This window comes from Hippichthys cyanospilos, chromosome 19, assembly GCF_059441005.1.
Source record: "Hippichthys cyanospilos isolate Australia breed blue-spotted pipefish chromosome 19, RoL_Hcya_1.0, whole genome shotgun sequence".
NCBI classification, from domain to species: domain Eukaryota; kingdom Metazoa; phylum Chordata; class Actinopteri; order Syngnathiformes; family Syngnathidae; genus Hippichthys; species Hippichthys cyanospilos.
The window spans coordinates 16279787-16304865 of NC_142387.1; the positions used below are offsets into that span (position 1 = coordinate 16279787).

At 49.4% G+C, this 25079-nt stretch overlaps 1 protein-coding gene across 6 annotated transcripts; it reads left to right on the forward strand.

Moving 5' to 3' along the window:
• The first annotated feature begins 270 nt into the window (after positions 1-270).
• On the forward strand, positions 271-25002 carry LOC148408159 (disco-interacting protein 2 homolog C-like). 6 transcript variants are annotated; one of them, XM_088401586.1, is made up of 38 exons: positions 271-619; positions 6699-6770; positions 7218-7322; positions 8139-8264; positions 8314-8604; positions 8798-8920; positions 9003-9149; positions 10495-10614; positions 11128-11325; positions 11397-11488; positions 12093-12203; positions 13129-13252; positions 13338-13447; positions 14049-14151; positions 14326-14390; positions 14712-14805; positions 14924-15043; positions 15498-15612; positions 15690-15829; positions 16124-16260; positions 16360-16568; positions 16680-16794; positions 16886-17087; positions 17464-17564; positions 17645-17725; positions 17820-17943; positions 18020-18141; positions 18255-18366; positions 18452-18561; positions 18640-18770; positions 19463-19631; positions 19691-19861; positions 20293-20354; positions 20453-20510; positions 20915-20989; positions 21072-21246; positions 21316-21439; positions 21855-25002. In XM_088401586.1, exons 1-38 carry the CDS (start codon positions 541-543, stop codon positions 22105-22107), a joined length of 4866 nt encoding a protein of 1621 aa, XP_088257712.1. In that variant the 5' UTR covers positions 271-540; the 3' UTR covers positions 22108-25002. The 6 variants fall into 6 exon arrangements, with proteins under 6 accessions (XP_088257712.1, XP_088257714.1, XP_088257715.1 ...); XM_088401588.1 differs by having other exon boundaries at positions 8335-8604; XM_088401589.1 differs by lacking the exon at positions 6699-6770 and having other exon boundaries at positions 272-619.
• Positions 25003-25079: the final 77 nt, after the last annotated feature.

Below are 25079 nucleotides of genomic sequence, written 5' to 3' on the forward strand. Positions count from 1 at the left end.
AAATCGCGAGTAAATTGTTTTTCAACATAATAAGGGTCCAAAATGCGCATAGGGTGCATTTGTTTGTCTTGTCGGTTTCTTTTTTGTGGATTTTGTCTAAAAAGTTTGAGAAGGCGAATAACCGAAACCCACGTCACTGTTGGCTGTAGGTACGCCCGCCCGCAGCGGCCCCTGGCGACGCCTAGCGGAAGCGCAGCCCCTCCTGCGCCTGGTCGTCACGTGACCCCATTGGCAAGCAAAGCAAAGCGGCAGCGAAGCTCGGAGAGCCTCCGCGTCCTCATCCTCATCCTCCCCATCCCCGCCGCGAGGAGCACGACCAGCCCAGCCCAGCCCAGCGCAGCCACTCCGCCGCGAGGGGACCCGAGCCATTCCAGGTCGGCGGACGCCATGGCGGACCCCCGCTAGGAGGCGAGACTTTGGGGCCCCCGTTCTTTGTTCTCCTCGCGGTCGTCGCGCGCGCCTTTGGCCGAGGGAGAAGCGACGAGGAGGAGGAAGGAGCAGGCGGAGGCTGAAGGTGTTTTCGCCGCGCTAGCAGGCGGAATGGCGGACCGAGAGGCGTCGCCGATCCCGTTGGAGATCCGAGCCCGCCTGGCGGAGCTGGAGCTGGAGCTGTCAGAGGGTAAGAGCCAACCGCACCCTCATCCCGATCCCCCGGTTCTCTCGTATCTCATCGCCATCCGCACCGACACCAACGGAATTTAATTGTTAGCGCCCCCCCTCCTCCTCTTGCCTCCCGCCCCTCCTCCACCGCCCGCCCGCTCCTCCCATCCAGATGTTTTGTCAGCCAGGAACCGGGGCGGCCGGCCGACGGCGAGCCTCAGCCGGGGGCGGCCGAGAGAGAGCGAGCCTCGACCCGCTTTGGCTTTTTTCTCATATACCCCCCCCCTCCTCCTCCTTCTTTGACCTTGAGATGTTGACACCGCCGCGCGCGGATACCTGCGCGCGTGCGCGTGCGTGCGTGCGTGATCGCGCGCGTCGATGGCATTGCGATGCAGCAGCAGCTCGCCGCTGTTTCGGGCCTTTCGACGTCCGACATTTGAGGCCTGCGAGAAGGAGGATGCTCGGGAAGATTTTTCACCCCCCCACCCTAGCCTATCCATCCCCTTACTCCCCCCCTATTCCCGCCACACACACATTGACACGCAGCGGGCCCGCCTGCATGCATGTGGAGCTCGGTCCCAGCTGTTGGAGCACATAGCCAGCATTTGTGCCTTATATAATGCAAGCCACATCTTTTATTCATACGGGCTTGCACGGCCTAGAAACACACACTTCCTCCCGCGCGCAGGTCCCAAGTGTGTGTGCGTGCCGCAGTAAAAAGCTGTCCCGGGGTGTCCTGATCACGTACAGTACAAATCTCAGCACCCGGGTCGGTGGACCCGCTCGATTCGGGGTATCGGCCGGGTCCGATGCCGATGCCGATGCCGCAGCTAGCCACAAAGCATTTGCGTCACGTTTGCTCACCTGTTGCTCATTTTTGCGGGGCTCTCATTGGTGGAAGGTGCTAGTCACGATAGCAGGGCATCACCAAATTGGTGTCTTTCTCGGAAATGAGGCGTCGAGGCGCAGTGGGATTTGTCGGACTTTGAGAGGCTCGGCCGGTTTTACCCTCGTGGAGTATTGTGACCGGTTTCCTCCACGTGGTTTTTGCAGTATTTTAGTCAAGGGATGTCACTTTCCCGCTAGTCAAGCGTAGGCGTCGGACTCCGGTCCTGGAGAGCCGGTATCCTGCATGTTTTCAAACACTCTCGCTCCAACGCGCCTGATTCAAATGATTAGGATCATTTTCAAGCTCCCGCAGAGCTCGCTAATAAGCTCATCGTTTGAATCGGGTGTGTTGGGGAGGGTGTCGTGCAGGATACCGCCCATACTTTTTTTACGGGAAAAAAAAGTGGGGACGGCAAAACACGTGGCATGGATCTGCAATATTAGGCTTTTTGGATAGCCGCACAGTGACAAACGTGAGCTTGTTGCGTGCTTTCGCCAAGTTGGGACTCGTTCTGTTGCACGAATGGCAACAGGTGCTCACCGGATCATTCCGTGTGTTCTATGTGTACCGATATGTCGCCGGCATGAACGTTTGAACGGAGATGCGTTATTTGTCCTAATGGCGTAATGCTTTCTGGACCAACGAAGTGAAATTGGATCGTTTGCATCCGCACAGCGGTCGCTTTCGTTAGCGCACCGACGTGGCGTGTGTTTGATTTGCTCACCTGATGCTTGTTTGTGGAATTTGAGTGTGGAGCTCCACTTTACAAATGAGTTGCAGCAGCTGCTTGAGTGTGTGTATGTGTGTGGGTGTGTGTGCCCTTGCTTTTTGCAACATGGTGGGGACCTCTTGAACTTGACTTACTGGACGGTTTTGGTGGAGGTCACATGTTCAGACCTGTTTTTGGGGCTGGAGACTTGCTTTTAGAGTCCAGGTGTCAAACCGGATCAGTTCTCGCGAAATGCTAATCACGACTTCGAGTTTCTGACTAAAATACCAAATTTGCAAGTTGTCTTCGACTTTTTACCAATAGTCCTTTGGAAAAGTTTTCAGCGGCCTCTGGTTTTAACCTCTGGGGGAAATGTTGACCCATCTTGGGCTTTTAGATGTTTTTTTGTGTGCTATCAAAGGAAAGCATCCAAAAACACCCTAGGAGGCTAAAATATTCCATAGATTGACGAAACATGTTGACTTTCCATATGCTCTCCTGCCATCAACTGTAAATATCATTTTGAAAAGTGAAAAAAATGTAGAACACGTAATAAGATGAACTAAAAAAGAAATCAACAAATACATTTACCGTTAACACGCGCAAAGGGCGTTACAGTATTCTAGACGGCTGACTAACGGGTTTGGTCATTCATTAAAAATGAAATAAAAAATGCTTCACGAGATCATGTTGCAGGTCGGAGTAAACCTCCTCACGGGCCGGATCTGGCCCGCGGGCTGTACCTTTGACACCGCTGGGCTAGGCAATGCATTCTTTCAATAGGATGCCCCCACTATGATGGAAAAAAAACAAAAAACCTTGCGTGTGTGTTTTTGAGAGAGGCTGGCAAAGTCACCATCTTTGTCAGGGGTGTTGGTGAGCAATGGATGAAAGGCTTTGTCGGCCGTGATTGATGAACGTGAGCGAAGGCAACAAAAGCTTGCCGGACTCCTTCCTTTCAGCGACCAGTCTTTTGTTGTTTTTGTCTCCAAACGTCCACTGACGCGAGATGAGATGACGTCATTTTGCGTTGCCTGCCGATTGTCTTGAGGCGGGAACATGCTCATCGTTTTTCAGTGGCGCCGGAGCCCGGTTATTTTGCGAGAGGAGGGGCGCATCCCGGGCGGGTGGCCTGTCAGTCACAGGGCACAAAAAGACAAACGACAAGTCCTTGAAAACTGTGAACTAAAGGGAGATATTTGTTGAAATTTGCTGTTAACTTCATAAGCGATTCTTTTTACCCTGAGAAGAGTTTTTTGCGGGCTTCGTAATTAGTTTGAAAGCAAAAACGTGTTTCATTTAATCTTAACATTTCTCTTATTTTGAAATCTTTGAGAACTTGGCTTACTTTAGGAAACAATATGGGCTTTTTACCTATTTAACTCTTGGGAGCGTGCTAATGATCCTGGTAGCTCCCTGAACTTTTACACAGTTATCACTACACTGCTCAATCGGTTTAAGATTAGATAAGCACTAGTCAAGGGTGTCAGCTACGCTCCATTTGAAAAAAGAAACAATTTGACGAGAATTTTACTATTTTTATTACTGTTTCAAAAGACGAGAATTCTAGCCCATGGCGCTGAAAGAGTTCAAATGAAAATCAGCTCCGGCTTTTGACTATCAGCCTCCTTGATAACAAAAAATCACTTAAAAAAAAGTGAAAAGTTCACGCTGCAAGGCATATATTCAAAGCTTGAAGCTCAACTGCCCGCTCGTGAAAAAGACATCATGCTGACATGCTGTGATTGTATGCAGCATCATGCTACATGCTAACACGCTAGCACAGGCATTGTATTTTCATCCGCTCAAGTGTCACGCTGCTATTTTTACACTTCTTGACGTCTTGACCCACTGAATCACCGGCGAGGCCTACTTTGTTTTTCTGCTGACGCTGGTCTAGCTCGCCGCGCGCGTGTGCGCGGGCTAATCAACTAGCGGACACGCTGCAGACCAAACGGGCCCCTACATGTGAGTGTGACAGCCCAAGGTCCCAGCGCATGACGCATCCGTGTGTGTGTGTGTGTGTGTGTGTCTTGTTACCATGGAGCCTGCGTGTGTGATGAGAAAAAGGAGATCAAATAAAACAGGATGTTGACGCACCCGTTAGCAAGAAACAAAGAGAAACAAGATGGAGGATGAAGATGAAGCTATCATGCCTCTTCTGGCTATGTTATGGTTTGCCTGTGCCCTGGATGCATTTTCACCAGGGGCGCATGCATTCAAATTAATGAGCGTCCAACATTGCCGGGGGGGGGGGGGTCGCTAAAAAATTGTTACACATCAGAACAGGGCTCCTCATTTACTACAATTTAAATGAAAATTTTGGAAAATGACAACTTTGGAAGCTGGAGAAAAGGAACAAAACAGACATGTTGAAGCTAAACACACCAACACAGAGTAAAAAGTCCAATTTTCTACCAAAATGGACTGAGTTACTTTCCGCAGGTCAAATTAGCCAAAAAAGACACAGTGCCCTGGTATTGACTGGTGCCCAGTCCTGGGTAGAAATGGGTTGCACTTTTTAGATCTGACGAGATAGAACTCTCAAAACCACGTAGCCACATCGGTGCTGATTTCTGATCAAAAACACACATTTGTGTTCAAGCTAGTCAAACAAACATTCTTTCTGTATGATTTTAAAGGCTGCAGCTAATTACTTTGGAAGTTATCTTGAAAATATATCATTATTTTTGAGATTTTTTTTTTCAGTCTCGTGTTCCTCGCCGTGCACATTCATGGAAGTGTGGTGCAGTTGGGTGATATGCTATCGCTGGTGCTTGTAGAGTCGAATCAACAAGCTGGCTCTGAAAATAATCGGTTGACGAGAACGACGTTTATATTTATCGATTGAAACTAAATATGGTAGCTATTTCGAAACCTACCAGATATTAGTCTGCGGGGGCTGTAATTTTGATAGCGTGATAAATGCTTGTCAAGCAGTTTGCTTGGATGATTCACGCCAAAGACGTTCCCGATTAAGACGTTTCGCCCATGTGCCGCTCCACATCCAAGATGGCCGCTCGGGCTCCGGCCTTCTCCGGGAGAAGCGTTGCTAGGCAACTCCCTCCCTGTTCCAGCGCGCCGTGGGTGGAAGATGGCTTCTCCCCGTGGAGCCGCCAGCGCTCAGGATGTTTTTGAAAGTGATGAGAGGAGCGTCCGTGTTGCGGTCTCGTCATTGGCTGGCTTCCTGGCTCTCCTTTCATTTCGCACGGGATGACTGCCGGCGTCCGATTGGCTCGCTGCCCTCCTCCTTCATCTTCCTCCTCATGCTCGTGTCCCTTCTCCTTTTACTAATCTCCAAGCTCCTCCGCTTCCTGTTTTAACTCTTTTCTCATCCTCCGTTTCTTCCAAACCTCTCACACCTCCTTCCAATCTCCTTCCGAGTCCTCCCGCGGCAACGTCTCGTCTTCCACGTCGTCCTCCTCTCGCTCTGGCGTAGTTATTAGCAGCACCTCCCAACTTCTGTGTTGTTGCGGAGTCAACCGATCAATAATTACTCAAGCGCTGCGTTTAATGGAGTACAAGCGGAGGAATTATCTGTATTAGTGCTGCTAGTTGCACCCGGGGGCTCGCCCACTGACGGGAGCGCGTCGCCACGGCAACTTGTGCAGATGCCCCTTCCGTTGTCCCCCAGACCTGAAAACAAAGGGTTGTTTTTTTTCGTACCCCGGATTCTTTTTTTTAACCATCGCGAAACATATTTGGATGTAAAAATAAAAACTGCGAGTGCCGGTGACGCAAAAGGACGTCAGTCAGAAAACCTTACCAAAGAGTGCCGTTAACGTCAATGGAAAAAAACAAAAAAACGTTTATACTCAGTACTGTGCAATCCCTTTTAATACGTTGAGCACCGTTGACAGAAAGGACGTTGACGGCAACTGTACCAAGAAGTGCCATTGACATCAACTACTTCTTTTTTTGGAAGCAATTTATGAAGGGACAAGGTGCAAAAAAGGTTAAAAAAAACAACCCTGATTTTATCAAATCAATCCAGAAACTGTGTTTATATCAACAAAACAATCTATGTTAAGTTATGTTTGATTGACTTATTTGATTATTTTGTTGACGTTCATTTCAGCACAGCTCCATCTAGTGGATGCATAACACAATCGCAGGCACTCCTGTAGCTTCTATTCTATGGACCTTACAATGCGGTGCAGCATTATATGACAACACTTTTAAAGATGGCCATTCATCGAAGATGTGCCTGAAAATCCGGTGTGCCTTGTAGTGCGGAAATGTGGTGTGTTTAGCTACACTTGAGGATGAGCATTATGACAAAATATGTCCAAATTATTATTTTTTTTCCCCAAAACTGTTATCCAATTGCGTTTGTTTTTTTGTTTGTTTGGTTTAAGTTATTATTGTTGAGAAAACCTTTGAGTTGCATTCATTGTTCATCATCACATTTTAGTTTGTCATCTTGGAAGAGGTGCTCGTCACTGATTGGCCGAGACGCTGTGTGTGTGTGTGTGTGTGTGTGTGTGTGTGTGTTTGCAGGCGACATCACTCAGAAGGGTTATGAGAAGAAGAGGTCCAAGCTGATCAGAGCGTTTGTTCCACACGCTGGAGGTAATTTAGAAGCCGCTCGCACAGCTAAAGTTAAAAAACAAAACAAAAATTCAGGCACGTTGGCCCAATGGATTCTCAACGGCGACAAAATGCCACGTCGCTTTATTAGCCGTTTAGCTAACGCCCTGCGGAGCTCAGCTTGGGCCTGCTCTCCCGTGCGTGCGCGCCCACGTGCACGGCAGGTTCTGCTGCTGATGCAAACAGCCAATCACCTTTAATTTGATTGATCCACTTATTCCTTTATCGATCACCTTTTTTTTGTTTGATATTTTTACCAATCACTTGTTTTTTCATTTGATCAATGCAGAAAAATGATATTTTTCTGAGAAATCATCCTCATGTTTTCCCTTGTTTTGCCCCGGTTTCAAACTTTGTGTTTGTGTGTGATAATTTGTCTGTGTGTGTGTGTGTGCGCGCGCGCCTGCGCATTTGCGCGGCTCCCTGCAGGGATGGAAGGTCCAATGTCTCACCGGGTCCCTTTGGGCCCGCCTTCTGCCGCCCGCTTCCACCGCCGGCGAACTTCGGGCACCAGAGACGAACGCTACCGCTCAGGTTAACAAGCTCGTCTAGACACGTATACATATCGATTGCTTTAGGTACAGAGGTATTATAATTATTATTAGTAATTGATTATATAGTACTTGAGTAATTGATGATTTGTGGTACTAAAAACTAAAGTGGTTGATTATGTTTTGAAGTTTTTTTTTTCCAAGTACTGTATGAGGCTAAAAGGGTATCAAAAAATGGCTGATACTAGTTGAATCAAGTACCAATGTAATTGATTACGTATTACTTCAAGTCATCAGTTACTTAAAATGATTGTTTACTTTAGTAATTCATGACTTAAGCATTTAATTAATACTTGAATAATCAATTACGTTAGTGAATTATGTCCTCAAATAATTGGTGAGGTAGTTAAGTACCCAAGTAATCAAGTAATCAATTATTTGTGGGTAATTAAGAGCTAAAGCCATCAACTCAACTACAAAAATGTTTATTACTTGAAGTACCAAAGGAATTGAGTCTTGGAGGTACTAAAGTATTGAAGTAAATGATTATTTAAAAATGGCATTTTGACCTTTTTTTCACGTATTTGGCTGAAGGATTTGAATCAAGTACCAGAGTATTTGAATAGTACTTTAAGTAATCGATTGCAAAAAGTAATTGATGACTAAAGTACTTAATTCTCTAACGTAATAAATTTTATACACTGCTCCTCGATCACGAATAATCGGTATCGATCTAGTTCTAAAATGGATACTCAGTGATTTTGAACTTGTATTGATGCCATTGACAGTGGCTTCATTTTTCCACATCCCATATGGCAGGGGCAATTAGCGTCACATGACTTTGTTCTTCCTGCGGCAGACGTGCATACGGAGGCGGTGCAGGCGGTGCTGGCGCGCCACGTGGAGAGGAAAGTGGCGGTGCCCATGCCGTCCAAACGGCGCTCCCTGGTGGTGCAGACCTCCATGGACGCGTACACGCCGCCAGGTGAGCGCAGGCCGCGCGGCGGCGCCGACGCCTGACTGACCCTCACTAGGCCTGTCGCCCCTGTGCTCAGACTCGTCGTCGGGCTCGGACGAGGAGGCGGGCCCCTGCGACGACATGTCGGGCGCCGAGCACTGGATGGGCCGGCCCTCCCAGCTGGGCCCCGCCCACCTGGGCTCCACCTCCTCCTCGTCCTCGTCCACGCAGAGCGGAGGCAGCGGCAACGCCGGGCGGCTGGCCGACTCGCTGGCGCACGCGCACATCTCGCACCTGGCCCACCTGCCGCACGGGCACCTGGGCCCCGCCCACCTGCAGCAGGGCCACCTGCTGCCCTCGCACCACGGTAAGACAAACGTCCCGTCACGCGTCTGCTTTTTAGTCAATTTCGGACTATAAACCGCCACTTTTTTCTCACTCTTTGAACCCTGTAGTTTATAGTCCAATGTGGCTTATCTGCAGTTTTTTTTTTTAACTAGCCGCCAGGGGGCAATCTCCCAGTTGGAATATTGAGTTTGAAAGCAGGCGCCCCTTTGCAGGCATCGGCCACTTGTCCCTCAAGAGGAAAGGAGCGCTCAGCGTGGCGGAGAACGGCGGATCTTTGCGCCGCTCCTGCGAGTTTGGTTCCGATATGCTGTGGCCGCCGCCGCTGGAATCCGACGGTACGCCTTCCGATACGGCCGTCACCTGTGGGGAAACTACGAAAAAAGTCCAAACGGATCAAACGTCCCTCGCGTCCTCCAGAAAACCACTCGGGCCCGCCGGATGTGACGGGCTACTCGTCGGACTCGCCTCACTCCCACACGGAGCGCCATCCCATGTCCAACATGGGCACCATCGCCCGCAACACGCAGAAGTACGGCAACGCCGAGCGCATGGAGACCGGCGACGGTAAGTCGACGGCGGAGTTTGTTAGCTGTGTGGCTAACCAGATTAATGGCGCGTGCGCTGAAGAAGATCAGCCAATGTCAAATTGATGGTGGCCAAATATTGTGAAGTGTTTGTTGCCATCTGGTGGTGGAGGTGTGAAGTGCACTCATTAGATACAGTGGTACCTCTACTTACAAACGCCTCTAGTTATGAAAGAAAATTCAGGATACAAAAGGCGAGAATTTTCGGCGTATAATAATGAGACACGAGACATCAGCGCTCGTCATCGCAACCCCCGATGTTTATTTTATTCTGATGCCGGCTTGTCCACAAAGGAGAGACAGACTAGTTCTTTGCACCGACTATAAAACACACACACGTTAGCACGTCGTTGGCACTTCAGCAGTGGGCTGAATGACATCACGCAGGAAGCACTTCACATGACCTCAAAGTAAACTTAAATGCTCAAAATTTTCCAAAAAATAGTAAGTATTGCTCCTCCGAACTTGTAAATGATGTCTAGATCACTGGAAATGTAAAATAACTTACAAATACAATGACTAAAAAGGTCTTTGCACTCCAGTGCCATCTCATGGCAAACAAATGAACTGCATTTGCATTGTCAACTGCTACAATTATTATGATAAAAGGTTTTGGGAGCGCTTTTTTTTAATTTTTTTTTTTTTTTTTACATGATGTACTTCCATGATTATTATGCACGAAAGAAATTCTAATATGTATTTGTTTCAGTTTTTCATGAATTTTTCTAGTTTGACAATAAATAAATAGTAAAAAAATATTTTGTTTTTTAAAAATAAAACGACTTAATCGGCAGGTAAATTTTTCAATGTTTACATCTGCATTCCAGTTATGAATGTATTTAAAAAAAAAAAAGATTGTTGATAGTTGATAACACCCTGTTTGAAATTTTGAAATGCTATATGCTCCAATTTGAAAGCAGTTTATAAGGGGACAAGGCGCACAAGGTGTTTGTAAAAGAAAGCCATCTTATCAAATAGATCCACAAACAATATTAATATTACTCATTTAAAAGATTTTGAAACATTTTTTGGGCATGGAACGTATTAGGCTATTTACATGTAACAGGGGGCTCTAATTTCCGAATGAATTTCGTACGTAGAGGTACCACTGTATTTGCTAGTTCGGCCCCCCAAACAATTACAACAAAATGGCACTTGTATCTGAAAGGGTCTTCCATATATTAGTTTGGACTGCGACGATAGCGTCTCGGCGGTCATCCTCGACTTCTCCGGATGAAGTGGCGCAATCCAGGCGGTGGCAGGTTGACACGAGGCCAACGGCGCGATGCGGCGAGTCGCATCGCATTTTTGTTTTTGCTCGGCAGGCGTTCCAGTCAGCAGTCGCGTGTCGGCCAAGATCCAGCAGCTTGTCAACACGCTCAAGCAACCGCGCCGGCCGCCGCTACGAGAGTTCTTTGTCGACGACTTTGACGAACTTCTGGAAGGTTAGATCCACTTCAAGGATACCTAAAATGACTCCTGGGGATAAGTCGAATTCCAACATTTTCCTCACTGATTTTTTAGCAGTGGGAAGTGACATGCGTACCCTGAATCATGATTGGTCATTTCTAAAAACTGAGCGACTATGATGTCATTTTCAGCCTTTTAAGACTACTGTATGTAGATCAATGCAAAGGTCAATCAAAAGTTTCAAAGAATATCATTATGATCCAATATAATATTAAAATGATTTTTTCCATCAAATATCAACCAAAAACCTCAAAAGATATTGCTTTGTTGATTTTACAAACCATTTATGGATTTTTTGATAAAATTGCGCTTTCTTTTTTGTGCCTTGTTCCCATAGAAACTGCTTCAAAATCGGAGCGTATAGAACATAGCGAAATTTCAAACAGGGTGTTAAAAATTTTAATTGTAAAAACTGTATGTATAAATGAAATGCCATGTGGCATCTCAGTGCAAATTGAGGAAAGTGACGACGTTTCTCCCGCGTCCAGTCCAACAGCCGGACCCAAATCAGCCTCGCCCGGAGGGGGCGGAGATGATGCCGGTGCGGGGCGACGCCCTGGGGGTGGTCACCAATTGGCCGCCTTCGCTGGAGGCCGCCCTCCAACGCTGGGGCACCATCTCCCCCAAAGCCCCCTGCCTCACCAGCCTGGACACGGCGGGCAAGCCCCTCTACGTCCTCACCTACGGTAGGCGGCCGAGGTGCGGGCCCGTGGCCTTCACCGGCGCCGCTGCTTCAAGTCCCGCCGTGTGCGTGCAGGAAAGCTGTGGTCTCGCAGCATCAAACTGGCCTACAACATCCTGCACAAGCTCGGCAGCAAGCAGGAGCCCATGGTGCGGCCCGGAGACAGGGTGAGTGCCGCGCTGCATTTTGAAGCTAAAAATAGAATGATGAGCACTTTACACATGATCGGAAAGGCCGGGACGCCCTCTATTGAGGACACTGGGACTTAGAAGGTAAACTCCAAAGAGTCCAAAGATATAGACCAAAAATAAATGTCCACTACAGTGGACACAAATGAATAAGACTGTCAGTGAGATATTGGGGTTCCACAGGGTTCAATTTCGGGGCCCCGGCTGAGCATACCGGGACTTTGAAAGGTCACCCCTGCGGGTCAAAACATAGAGACCAAAAACAAATGGCCACTACAGTGGACACAAATGAATATGCTGGCTCTCAGGAGGAGATATACGGTGTTCATTCATCATACATCTTTGCAGTATGTCTTTATTGTTTTTCCATTCATTATATGTTTGTTTGTTCATCGTATATATGGAGGAATAGATTCTCCTCCCTGCGGGGGCGCAAGTTTGAACGAGTGTGACACCCCTGGTTTAAAACCTCTCAAGTTAAAAAAAAAAAAAAATGGCCACAGAAATCAAAAGTGAACAGCAGTATAGTAGCTATGGAGCACTGTTTACCAGTCGCATTTTTGGGACATCTTCTCACCCGCAGGTGGCGCTGGTGTTCCCCAACAACGACCCGGTAGCCTTCGTGGTGGCCTTCTACGGCTGCCTGCTGGCCGAAGTTGTCCCAGTTCCCATCGAGGTGCCCCTCAGCCGCAAGGTACCCCTTGCGCACGAAAACAACGCAAAGACACCCTTCATATTTCGCGAGCGTTTCACGCCAGCCCACCAAAGAAAATGTCACCAGGTACATCTATTTTCCCATCGCGGCCCTCGGCAGTGCACCGCCTTTGAGTCACCGCTCCAAAGCCAAAAGCCCCTCCCGCTGCGGGCAGGCCTGCGTCGCCGTGGTTACCGACAGCCTCTCGCCGTCCGCGTGAAGTCGCACGCGTGTCACAGATGGACAAAGAGCTGGCGTTGACGCAGCCTTTAATCTGCCGCATGCACCCTGGCCTCCGTTCCAGCAGCAACTTGTTCTTTTGCAGCTCCCGCAACGCACCTGTGGCGCCAAATGTGCCGCCGCCGGCCCGCTAGTTGATGCTTTATTGCCACCGATGATTTTATTTGGACCATTTTTGGGTCTTGGTCATGATTCTGACAGGGATGGCGCACTCCACAGGCCGTGCCATGTGCCGTTACATTTCGGGTGAAACTTCAGCTCCCCGGTGTCTTCTTTCAATGTTTTACCTTTGATTGGATTGGACAAAATACGGCACCGGGGTTAATTAAACGGCAGAATTGCTTATTTTCACATTAATGGTATAGTATAGTATAAGCACTACGTCACTGTTAACATTAACATTGCTATCAATCAATCAGTTTTTCATTTATTGAAAAAATTCAGCTCATTTTTATACACCTCGACGAAAACGGCTACTTTTCAAATCTTTGATTTTGAAAATGACAACTTGGATGTTATTGTCCCGATTTTCGATTTTAGAGTGGTTTTCAAGTCATTTACGCGGGCAAAAAAGCGGGATGCTCTGCACATTGTGACGCGCAAGTGAAGCCGTTCCCGGTGCCGACACACCCATGAGACCCTCGGGTTTCCGCCCGCTATTATGAAGGTTTTTGTCCTCTCCTAGGATGCGGGAAGTCAGCAGATTGGATTCCTGTTGGGAAGCTGCGGCGTCACCGTGGCGCTGACCAGTGACGCCTGCCATAAGGGGCTCCCCAAAAGCGCCACGGGGGAGATCCCCCAGTTCAAAGGTAAGCTACTTTTGCACTTTTACAGTATATTGATTATTTTCTTTCACTTACGCCGCCATCTTTGTGTATATTTGCGCGCGCGCAGGTTGGCCCAAACTGCTGTGGTTCGTCACCGAGTCCAAGCACCTGTCCAAGCCGCCCAGAGACTGGTTCCCTCACATCAAAGACGCAAACAACGACACGGCTTATATCGAGGTAGTTCCCCCCCGCCCCGAAAGATTATCATTTCGATTGATTCGATTCAAAGTATTAAACGCGTGAGGAGGTCAAGCGGAAAATGGACAACGACGGGTTCCATTCAGCCCCGCTGATGGAAGCATGACATTCTGATGGCTATTGCGCTTGCCGAATACACAACAACCAATCGCGGCTCATCTCTCAGACATGACCAAACCCAGAACACAGGCGAGCCGTGATTGCTTGCTACGTGTCGTGATGTCCTTTTCTAGCCACTCCCTGAGATGGAAACAAATAGGTGCAAATAGGAAATAAAATATTATATGAATAAAATACATATATTTTTGTCACGGTGCCAAAAAGAGACAGAATGATGGGAAAATTCATCCGTTTTGTTAGAGATATCCAAAACCTAGCAAGTGTTAACATTGTAAAATTAAAGTTGAGTCTAAAAGTAGTCGTGTGTGCTCTTGTTCACTGCCGTCGACGAATATCGACGTCAAATGTGGAATTTGACTAGGCTGGGAGTGAATGTGTTAAAAAATGAAATCTGTGCAAAATGTAAAACAAACATGTATAGCGGTTTTTTTTTTTTCCTTTTCCTTGATAACCTTTTCAGTATAAAACGTGCAAAGACGGCAGCGTGCTGGGCGTGACGGTGACCAGGATTGCGCTGCTCACGCACTGCCAGGCCCTCACTCAGTCGTGCTGCTACACGGAAGGTAAACGTGCAACCACTCGCAAAACCGTGTTTGGCCTTTGGCTGAAATGTGGACCGCTCCATTCCAAAGTTGGAAATCTCAAACGGAAAACTTGTCAAAGTTCGAGTGTATTTTCGCATCATCATTTCCTGAACTTTTTGAGAGCGCCCCCTGACGGCTGACTTTTCCTTGCAGCCGAGACCATCGTCAACGTTTTGGACTTTAAGAAGGATGTGGGCTTGTGGCACGGCATCCTGACGGTGAGAACCGGAAAAATTGTCGTAACTGCTTATCCTCATTTTCCAATTCATTTGCTCTCATTTGAAAGGAAAATGATGTTGTTCCATTGATGCGTTCAATTAGATTTGTTGATACTTGCAGAAACTCTCACCTAGCCCAGAGGTCTCTTCACATACAGTATCAATTTGAGAAGCACTGTTGTTTTCTAAAAGAAAAGCGGCCAATGAGTAAATCCTCAATGCTGAACATCCTTTTTGTCCGTCTGTCACTTTTACGAGTACGCCGGCGCGCCAGCGAATCGAGATCGGGGCTCACGGTGCTCACGTCTTGCATGTGCGCAGAGCGTGATGAACATGATGCACGTAATCAGCGTGCCGTACTCGCTGATGAAGGTCAACCCGCTGTCGTGGATCCAGAAAGTGTGCCAGTACAAAGGTGAGCTGGACTACAAAGTCCGCAGGCCACTCAGAGCGCTATCTTCACCCGTCCACCAAATCATGTCCTGTAGATTCAACGCGAGTGTGTGTGTGTGTGTGTGTGTGTTCCCGTGCAGCCAAGGTGTCCTGTGTGAAGTCCAGGGACATGCACTGGGCTCTGGTGGCCCACAAGGACCAGAAGGACATCAACCTGAGCTCGCTTCGAATGCTACTGGTGGCCGACGGATCCAACCCTTGTAAGAGCTCCGAAATCCCAAGCACGCCAATGGGTCTCACTGGACCAGATTTGAGTCTGGTTCCAATTGGCCGGAAAAATTAGCGGCGGAGGTCCATGAGTAGATGAAATGTTCTGCCTTTTTTATTAATGTTTGATGTAATGTACTGTGATAAAAGGGCAGGATTTATTCTTCGTTTGAATTACGGCCACATGGAGTCAATTGACTCTTTGCCGGCGTAATGACAAAAGAATTTCACAAAAGATGTGAAATTGGATCGTTCCCCATAGCTCACCTGACTAGATCTGGCCAAACGCGACTGCCGCGGCACACTGGTTGAAAAACACCGTCCTATGAAAAATGCTGTCCTAGAGCAACAACATTTTTTCAGAAATTTCATGATTGAATGAAGCCGTGACGCTGATGTGAGAAGACATCTGTTGAACAGCAGCACGTTTGCCGTCTTTGCTGTCAGGGTCCATCTCGTCGTGCGACGCCTTCCTCAACGTCTTTCAGACCAAAGGCCTGCGAGCGGAGGTCATCTGTCCCTGCGCCAGTTCGCCCGAGGCCCTGACCGTCGCCATCAGGAGGTACGTACGCCGCCGGTACGTCTTCCAGAATTTGATGCGCAATTTCCGCTCGCGACCACGCGTGTTTTTGTTTGCAGGCCGGTGGAGGACAGCAGTCAGCCACCGGGCCGCGGCGTGCTCTCCATGCAGGGGCTCAGCTACGGGGTGGTCCGCGTGGACACGGAGGAGCGCTTGTCCGTCCTCACCGTGCAGGACGTCGGCACGGTGGCGCCGGGAGGTGCGTCGGAGCGCGACGCCATTGTTTCACTGCCGACACCGTGCCGAAACGTACCCGAGAGTACTGTCCGTCACCGTTATCGGTCCGACGATCAACACGGGTAGTGGTTTGTGTGTGTTCTCGTTTCTTGCACTGGCTACCGTCTTCAGTCATCCGCAGACCGTTCCGTCCTGTTGTCAGGTCACGGTGTCTCCTTTCTCCAAGTCATTGAAACGATTGTCTCATTCGGCGAATTCATTCATTTATAGTACAAAAAAACCCAACTTTGCTCCTCGTGTTGCGGTTCTCCCCCAGGCCTGGTGTGCGTGGTGAAGCCCGAAGGCGTCCCCCAGCTCTGCCAGACGGACGAGATAGGCGAGCTGTGCGTGTGCGCCATCGCCACGGGCACTTCCTACTACGGCCTCACCGGCATGACCAAGAACACCTTCGAGGTCAGCTCCCCGCTCCTTATCTTTCCGCCACTTAGCTTGGGGTGCCGCGCCGTTCCAAATGAAAGAAATGGAGCGAGGTAACACCCGAGGTGCCCGCAGGTGTACCCGGTGAGCGGCGGCGGCGGGCTGGTGAGCGAGTACGCCTTCGTTCGGACCGGCCTGCTGGGCTTCATCGGGCCCGGGGGCCTGGTCTTCATCACGGGCAAAATGGACGGCCTCATCATGGTGAGCGGGCGCCGGCACAACGCCGACGACATCGTGGCCACGGCCCTGGCGGTGGAGCCCATGAAGTTCGTCTACAGGGGAAGGTGAGACGGGAAGGCGGTAAAGCCGCGGCGCGCTTGAGAAGTTTGACGAGATGAATTCGGCGCGCGAGAGAGGGGATGCGCGTTGACGCCTTTGCGCTGCCGCCCTGGCAGGATAGCCGTGTTCTCCGTGACCGTCTTGAGGGACGAGAGGATCGTGGTGGTGGCCGAGCAGCGGCCGGACTCCACCGAGGAGGACAGCTTCCAGTGGATGAGCCGCGTCCTGCAGGTAGACGCAGCGCATTTACTACTTTTGTCAAATATTACGCTAGCGCGTAGCCCCCGGATGGATCGCTTTGCATTTCCGTCTCTCCGGCCAGGCCATCGACAGCATCCACGGCGTGGGCGTGTTCTGCCTGGCCCTGGTCCCGGCCAACACTCTGCCCAAGACTCCGCTGGGCGGCATCCACCTGTCCGAGATCAAGCAGCTCTACCTGGAGGGGGGGCTGCACCCCTGCAACGTCCTCATGTGCCCCCACACTTGTGTCACCAACCTGCCAAAACCTCGCCAGAAGCAGCCAGGTTGGTTTGTTTTTTTCATTCAATGAGCTTCAATTCCTTTTTAGAACAAAAATGGTTTTTTGTTGTTGTTTTGATTTGGTTTTAGTAGTTTATTTAATATATGGAGTGGAGTGCAAAATTCAAATAAAGTCACTAAATATAGTGTAATTATGTAACATATATCAGAATTCTGAGGCCTTCCTTTGATACAGATGTACAACAATGCTGAAAGGAATGGAAAAACAAATTAAAAAAAATATGTATAAATACACTATACTATGATTACCATTTTAGTATTGTATTTTAGATTTTTGTTTTCATTTTCTTTTTTGCATTTTAATTGTAATTTTCCAATAACCCCGACATTGAGTGACATCTGCGTCTGTTGACCTTGCAGAGATTGGCCCCGCCTCCGTGATGGTGGGCAATCTTGTGTCGGGCAAGCGGATCGCGCAGGCCAGCGGGAGAGATCTGGGACAGACGGATGACAACGACCAGGTGAGACCAATCACACCGCTCAAAATTATTAGTGTTATTTTTTTGCTAAGCTTCCATTCCACTCACTCCTTCGTACGCAGTTCCTGTTCCTGTCGGAGGTTTTGCAGTGGCGAGCGCAGACCACGCCTGACCACGTTCTCTACACTCTCCTCAGTTCTCGGGTAAGGGACCCACCCCAGGATGCACCTTCAAGCCTATTTGTGTGGGTGGAATTCAAAATAAATAAATAAAGGCACTTTTGTCTGCTTCCGCTAGGGGGCAGTGTCCAGCTCCCTCACCTGCCTGCAGCTCCACAAGCGGGCGGAGCGAGTGGCGGCCTTGCTGATGGAGCGAGGCGGACTGCAGGAAGGAGACCACGTGGCCCTGGTCTACCCGCCGGGTAGGGGGCGCTCTTATGACCTGCTTTGCTTTCCGACGCCAACTCTTGACACCCCCGCGTGCTCCCCCGCCCGCAGGCATCGACCTGATCGCCGCCTTCTACGGCTCGCTGTACGCCGGCTGCGTCCCCATCACCGTGCGACCGCCTCACCCGCAGAACATCTCCACCACGCTGCCCACCGTCAAGATGATCGTGGAGGTCTCAAGTTTAACGCTCTCTATCGATCTTTGCTCCAGAAATACCCCGGCGCCCATTGTTGACATGCACGATGAGAAAAATGTAGCCGAGCGCTTCCGATCCGTCCGGTGCAGGTCAGCCACTCGGCCTGCGTGATGACCACGGCCGTCATCTGCAAGCTGCTGCGCTCCAAAGAGGCCACGGCCACGGTGGACATCAGGAACTGGCCGCCCGTCCTCGACACCGGTAACGCACAGGAACCCAAAAGTACTTTGTTGGAGTTGAACTTTCAGCCACGGGTCGGTCTCCGCTTGATGTTTGCGTGCTGCAGATGACCTGCCAAAGAAGAAGGCTCCGGCTTTGTACAAGCCCAGCAACCCCGACGGTTTGGCCTATCTGGACTTCAGCGTGTCCACCACCGGCATGCTGGCGGGCGTTCAGGTCAGCTCGGGACCCGGGCCGTCTTCCTTAGGCGTGTGCCCGCCGACTTCAATCCTTCCCGTCGTCTGTGCCTCGCAGATGTCCCATAATGCCGTGGGAGCGTTCTGCCGCTCTGTGAAGCTGCAGTGCGAACTGTACCCGTCAAGAGAGGTGGCCATCTGCCTGGACCCGTATTGCGGCCTCGGCTTCGTCCTCTGGTGTCTCTGCAGGTTGGCCTTTTTTTTTTTTGTCCCATATCTCAGTGTTGCTTTTCCATCATTTTCTATTTACTTCTTTTTGCGGAAACGACCATCTTCAGGCTTCTCATTTGCTGAGTTGGTCTTTGAGGTTGAAGGTGACAGCATAAATCAACGGTTCTATTTGAGAAGCACTGGTCTAAATCCGTACAAAATAAAGTCACTAGATAGCACATTCCCAATAAGTTGCTTCATTTTCCAATTAACATGCTCTCAATTTGAAAAGAAAACCATACTCTTCCTGCCTGCATTCAATTACATTTGCTGATACCTGCAGAAAACTCACATAGACCCCAAAGTGCCTTCTTAATTCATTTTAGTGACTCACCCGTCCATTTGGAAACCCCCAAAGTGTCCATTGAGGACAAAAGTTTGCTCATGCTCGCACCGAAAGTTGTGACCTCCATGTAGAAATGCGCAGGTGCGCTTTTCTTTAAAAGTGCCTGCGAATGAAATCTAAACTGGGCCCGCCGGCGGACATAAATCAGCCGGCAAATCCCCTGCGCTAATAGACGCTTTGCCGGCCTGATGAGGACGACGCGCTAATTATTCTGAAATATGAGCGTGAGACAAGCGCATCTCATCTCATCTCTTCCCCGCTAATAGAACGGATTAATGTTCCTTTTTACCGCAGCCAGTCATTGACTTGCAATGTGTGCGCGCAGCGTATACTCGGGCCACCAGTCCATCCTGATCCCGCCGGTGGAGCTGGAGTCCAACCCGGCGCTCTGGCTGCTGGCCGTCAGCCAGCTGAGGGTGCGAGACACCTTCTGCTCCTACAGCGTCATGGAGCTGTGCACCAAAGGTCTGGGCCTGCAGACGGAAACCCTCAAGGTGGGTTCCGCTCTCCTCGTCGCTCGTCGCGGGTCACGTGACGCTTTCGCCCGCCGCAGGCCCGCGGTCTGGACCTGTCCCGGGTGCGGGCGTGCGTGGTGGTGGCCGAGGAGAGGCCCAGGATGTCCCTCACGCTCTCCTTCTCCAAGCTCTTCAAGGATCTCGGGCTGCACCCGCGTTCTGTCAGCACCGCCTTCGGCTGCCGGGTCAACCTGGCCATCTGCTTGCAGGTAAGCGCGCCTGCAGTCTCTGTCGCCATCTAGTGGCCGTCTACTTTCGCGGAACAACATCAAAGTCATGTTTACCATCCTTTCAATGCCAGAGAAGTGTTCTTCATTCAATATTTTTTAACAAATGTTTGGCTAAAGGAGGTGTCTAAAAATGGGCGGGCTGTACCTAATCGATGACGTCAGCGACATTGTTTACATTTAAATGATCCAAATCCTCTAATGTCTCCACAGTAATTATTCTGACGTTCAGTCGTGAAATTTGATTTAAAACTATAAATACTGCTATGGCGCCATCTAGTGGCGGTTCTGTTTTCAATGAACCGTGTCAAAGGGATGTTTAGAATTGATAAGCAAGTGATCGATTATCAAACCAAACGATTCGAAATATCGAGTGGCCAGTCAGAGCCCTTGATTAACGTTGACGTGCGCAGGGCACGTCGGGACCGGACCCCACCACCGTCTACGTGGACATGAGGGCGCTCCGCCATGACAGGTCAGACCGGCCAAAGTGTCCTCCTCCTCCTCCTCCTCCTCCGGCCTCCCAAAAGGCCCGCTAGCATTAACGTGCGTGCGTGTGCGTGTGTGTTTCAGGGTGCGTCTGGTGGAGAGGGGTTCCCCTCACAGTTTGCCTCTGATGGAATCCGGAAAGGTGAGCGCACAAACTTTTCTAGCCGTTTGATCCAGCGGGTTAGGGGAAAAAAAAAAGGCAAAGTCAAACCAGGACATTTTGAAGGAGATATTTGAGTTTTTTCCAAGAAATGGATGCCGTCCGTTTTCCCAGCAAGACACGAAGCGAAATGTCAAAAAACTATTTTTGGTGCGGCCTGCACGTCCTCCCACGGCGGAGTGACTCAAGAGCATCTGTGAATGGATCGCCGCGCCAAGCAGGAAACGCCAGAAGAAAAAGACTAGAAAATGTCGAATGCAAGTCAAAATGTGCATCTTTACAGGTTTTCATTCAAATGGACTGTTTTAATTTGAAAAAAGGCCTTAGGTTTGACACCGCGATGTTTTGTACTGTGCGGCGGTAACCATGACGACGATGCCTTTCAGATCCTGCCCGGAGTTCGCATCATCATCGCCAACCCGGAGACCAAAGGCCCTCTGGGGGACTCGCACCTGGGAGAGGTGCGCCCGCCCCCCCCCCCCCGTCGCCGTCGGTCGCCGCCCCTTCCCGAGTCGAGCGCCTCGTTCTTCTTCTTGCGCTCAGATTTGGGTGCACAGCGCCCACAACGGCAGCGGCTACTACAGCGGCTACGGCGAGGAGGTCCTGCAGTCGGACCACTTCAACTCCAGGCTGAGCTTCGGGGACACGCAGACCGTGTGGGCCCGGACGGGCTACCTGGGCTTCCTCCGCCGCACCGAGCTCACCGACGCCAACGGAGGTTTGGCCCCGCCCCCGCCGCCCCCTCGCCTTTGTAGGGCCAAAGTCAAAGGCGCGCGTTTTGGGGCAGAGAGACACGACGCCCTGTTTGTGGTGGGCGCCTTGGAGGAGGCCATGGAGCTGCGGGGCATGCGCTACCACCCCATCGACATCGAGACGTCCGTCATCCGCGCCCACAAGAGCATCATGGAGTGGTACGTCCGTCCCCGCGCTCGCCGACCGAAAAATCGCCACTCCGGCCCCGCCGACAGTAGTACGGTACTATCAAGCGGTTGAAACAAAAGACTTACAGGTGCCCACAAATGCCACGAGAAGGCAGCAAACCACTACTTATTTATTGTAAATAGCTTCCATTTATGTCTCCTCAATATTAAGATGCCCCAAAATGGGGACAAAGGGCTACTTTTGTCTGACCGACGTTCCTCATATTCCCTATATGAATGACCGATGAAGGTACTCAACTCACTTCTATGTGGTTTCTTTTGGCAGAACTGATGAGTTTTCCAGGTCCGCCAAAAGTCCCAATAAATTGTTGAATTGTTGAAGGCGTCCCGTGCTTCCGCGCTTGTTCAACGGCGCTTAGCTAACTTTTTGCCGCTTGTCCCTCAGCGCCGTGTTCCCGTGGACCAACCTGCTGGTGGTGGTGGTGGAGCTGGAGGGCTCGGAGCAGGAGGCGCTGGACCTGGTTCCCATGGTGACCAAGGCGGTCCTGGAGGAGCACTACCTGATCGTGGGCGTGGTGGTGGTGACCGACATCGGCGTCATCCCCATCAACTCGCGCGGCGAGAAGCAGCGCATGCACCTGCGCGACGGCTTCCTGCAGGACCAGCTGGACCCCATCTACGTGGCCTACAACATGTAGCGTGTGCATGCGTGCGTGCGCGTGCGCTCCCCCCTCCTTGCTTTTTTTCCCCCCTCGTCAGTTGACCGAACGCGCCGTGGATGGCGTGCGCGCGACCTCTGCCAAGGAAGCTTCGTGGGAGCAGGGGGAGAAACTGGTGGGAGCTTCGTGTAAAAATATAAATATTGTACATTGACATAACAATCTATATGGAGAGGAAGCTAAAAGACCGGGAGGTGTCGAGTAGCCCCTATATGCAGCCCTCTTCCCGCCCCTGCGAGCGAGCGAGCGAGCGTGCGTGCGTGTGTGTGCGTGCGAGCGAGTGCGTGTGACGGGGACCTTTGGTGTCGCTTCAGTGGAAATTTCAAGTGAGGGTTGCGTTCATTTTGGAAACTTTCCATGGGAATCGATCAGGAATCGTCACAACACAATGACGGCTCGGCGATGCCTTAGCTTAATGCTAACAAACGATGTATAACCCCGTTGACATGCTCGTGCTTTTAGAGTAGTGGAACGCAAACGGTGGAGCAACACATGTAGGCAAGCTACGGCAACGCTCCCAGCCATAAATTCTTTATCCTCACGGCGAATGTTGAGAGTGACTTAAACCTACAGTTACTATTCTGCTTCGCTTGTTTCCCCATAACATGAATTATACTGCCCTCCGGTGGCCTAAGCGACCACATCAGACAACACAATGAATCGGGCGGCAGGATTAAATCAGGGTTCACAAATTGTGTCGTTTCTATTTACGTTACTATTTGCTCAAATGGGGGGCCGGGTCAGTTGGTAACAAAAAGTGTGACGATCGCAGAGATGATAGCTTGGGGACTGATGTAAACTATAATCGGCTATTATTTTCTTCCTTTTGAATTTTTCACTTTTTTGTGCGAGCCTAAAACTCCTGCAATGCCCTCGCATGTGGGCAAGGAGAGCAATCGATGTTGCATGGATGTCCGCTTATGGCAAAACATACTTTTTTTTTTTTTTAAGTGACAACTTTACTTTGAGTTCCAATGGAAAGCTTCCAATTTGGAGCATTTTGCAGAAAAAAAATGCACCCCTTCACAACCGCAGGCATGAGGAAAGAACATCTGTGCTGCGACCGCTCACTGAAGGTCAGGAAAGGAGAAAACCATGTGGAGCACGTTTGCGTTGCCGTCTTTGATGTGTTGCTGACTTCAGGGGTTCTCAAAATGCGATGCCTGGACCCCCCAGGGGTAAAAAAAAAAAAAAAATCAATTATTACATCAACTTCCACATAGTTGTTTACGAATTCACACATTTGCAAAGACGACAGTAGAAATAGTTCTTTGGTGCCTTCTTGTGGCAGCATAGAACTGAAGAACTATGTTGAGAGCATTGAGGAGCTTCATTTTGGCTACATTCTTGCTTTGCTGCCATCTTGTGGCATCATTGACATGAGTTGAGTAGTTTAATTTACACAATGATAGTTCTTTGGTGCCATCTCGTGGCAGTGTAGAACTGAGGAACTTTGTTGAGTGCATTGAGGAACTTCGTTTTGGCAACATTTGTGCTTTGCTGCCATCTTGTGGGGTCGTTGAAGTTGAGAAGTTTCACCTACAAAAGAAATGCTTTATAGCAAGTTTGGTGCCAAGGAACGACGTTTAAGTGAGTTGAGTAATTTCACTTTGTGTGGGATTTTGTCACTGATTAACTATGTTAAAATAGCCGCCATCTTATGGCTTCTATCTGCCATTTTAAGCACTTTTTTTTGTCTTTGAAGCATTTAAACAAGAAAGAAGTCCTTTGTACGCGTTAGTTTGTCTTTTTTAGTATAAAATCCTGCCCTGTAAAGGGGTCCCCGCGTCCTCAAAACATTTGAGAACCCCTGACTTAAATGGAGAAGCCGTTAGCGCTAAGCTAATACTGTAGCAATAGCTTACCCAAAGTTTTTATGCGCCACACTGAACAAAGGCAAACCTGTCCATTTTTTTTTCCACAGCCTTCATGTTGACAAAAAAAAAAAGTTTGTCCACAAAGTTCACGTGATGATTTTCTTTTCTCGATCAAATTCGTGACGTGGACGAACTTTTATTTCCGCGCGATCTGACTTAAAGTCGGTTCGACCAAGGAGAGAAAATCGACTATATGTGTAAATGCGTGTTTGTCTCTACGTGCCCGGCGGTTGACAGCGACCAATCCGGGGTGTTGCTCCACAACTCGTGATAGGCTGCAGCTCAAATAAATGGACTTAGCTCCCGATTTTTCAATGATCTCGAAACGCGTCTCAGCTAAATAATCCTTCAAATCATTCTGACCCTGAGAAACCTTCTACAGGTCGCGTGGTTTTCCCGTGTTTTGCGACAAAACACTTTAGCTCTGTCTTATGTGCACTAACTCAGATGTTTTATTCCAAAATCTAGAACGAATGCAGAAGATTAAAGATGAATATTTATTATTACAACTTAGATACTTGAATATTGTCAGTCCATCCCAAAAAGGTTGGAGGTGTTGGTGTTGGCTAGCTTTGCGCTGCTAGCGTAGTTAGCAGTACTCCGCCGACTGTGACGCAGACTATGTAGAATATTTTCAATATGTGTTCTTAAGTCTTTTATTTCACCACCGACAAGGAAAGCGGGAGGGAAAAAAGTCTTTATGCATATCAGCTAGATTAGCCATGCTAGCAGTTTAGCTGGCGCGCTACGTTAGCCGCCGTGCGTGTTCAGGCGAAGACAAAGGAAGTCCCATCAGGTGCGTGTGTGTGTGTGTGCGTGTGTGCTTGCGTGTGTATTGTATGTAAATAGTGTTGATTTTGTACGGTACAGATGTGTGTGACTTGTTTTGTACACATGACTTTAAAAAAAGAGATGAAATGACACTTTTATAAGAGTCTTCTACTGACTCACGTCACACTATACAAGTGCAATAAAGTGCTTTGATTGGCTAAAGAGACTCCGACTTACTCGTGCTTTTTGTTGACGGGATTTATTTTTCACTTAAGGGGAGTATGGTGGTCATGAGGTTTCGAT

Excerpts from the sequence above, each read along its gene's own strand:
- LOC148408159 (XM_088401583.1), top strand. The coding sequence starts at position 6,464 with ATGAGCATTATGACAAAATATGTCCAAATTATTATTTTTTTTCCCCAA. Across the intron at positions 17,088-17,463 it reads ACCTCGCCAGAAGCAGCCAG|AGATTGGCCCCGCCTCCGTG; the intron begins GTTGGTTTGTTT and ends TTGACCTTGCAG. Across the intron at positions 19,632-19,690 it reads TGCAGACGGAAACCCTCAAG|GCCCGCGGTCTGGACCTGTC; the intron begins GTGGGTTCCGCT and ends CGCCCGCCGCAG.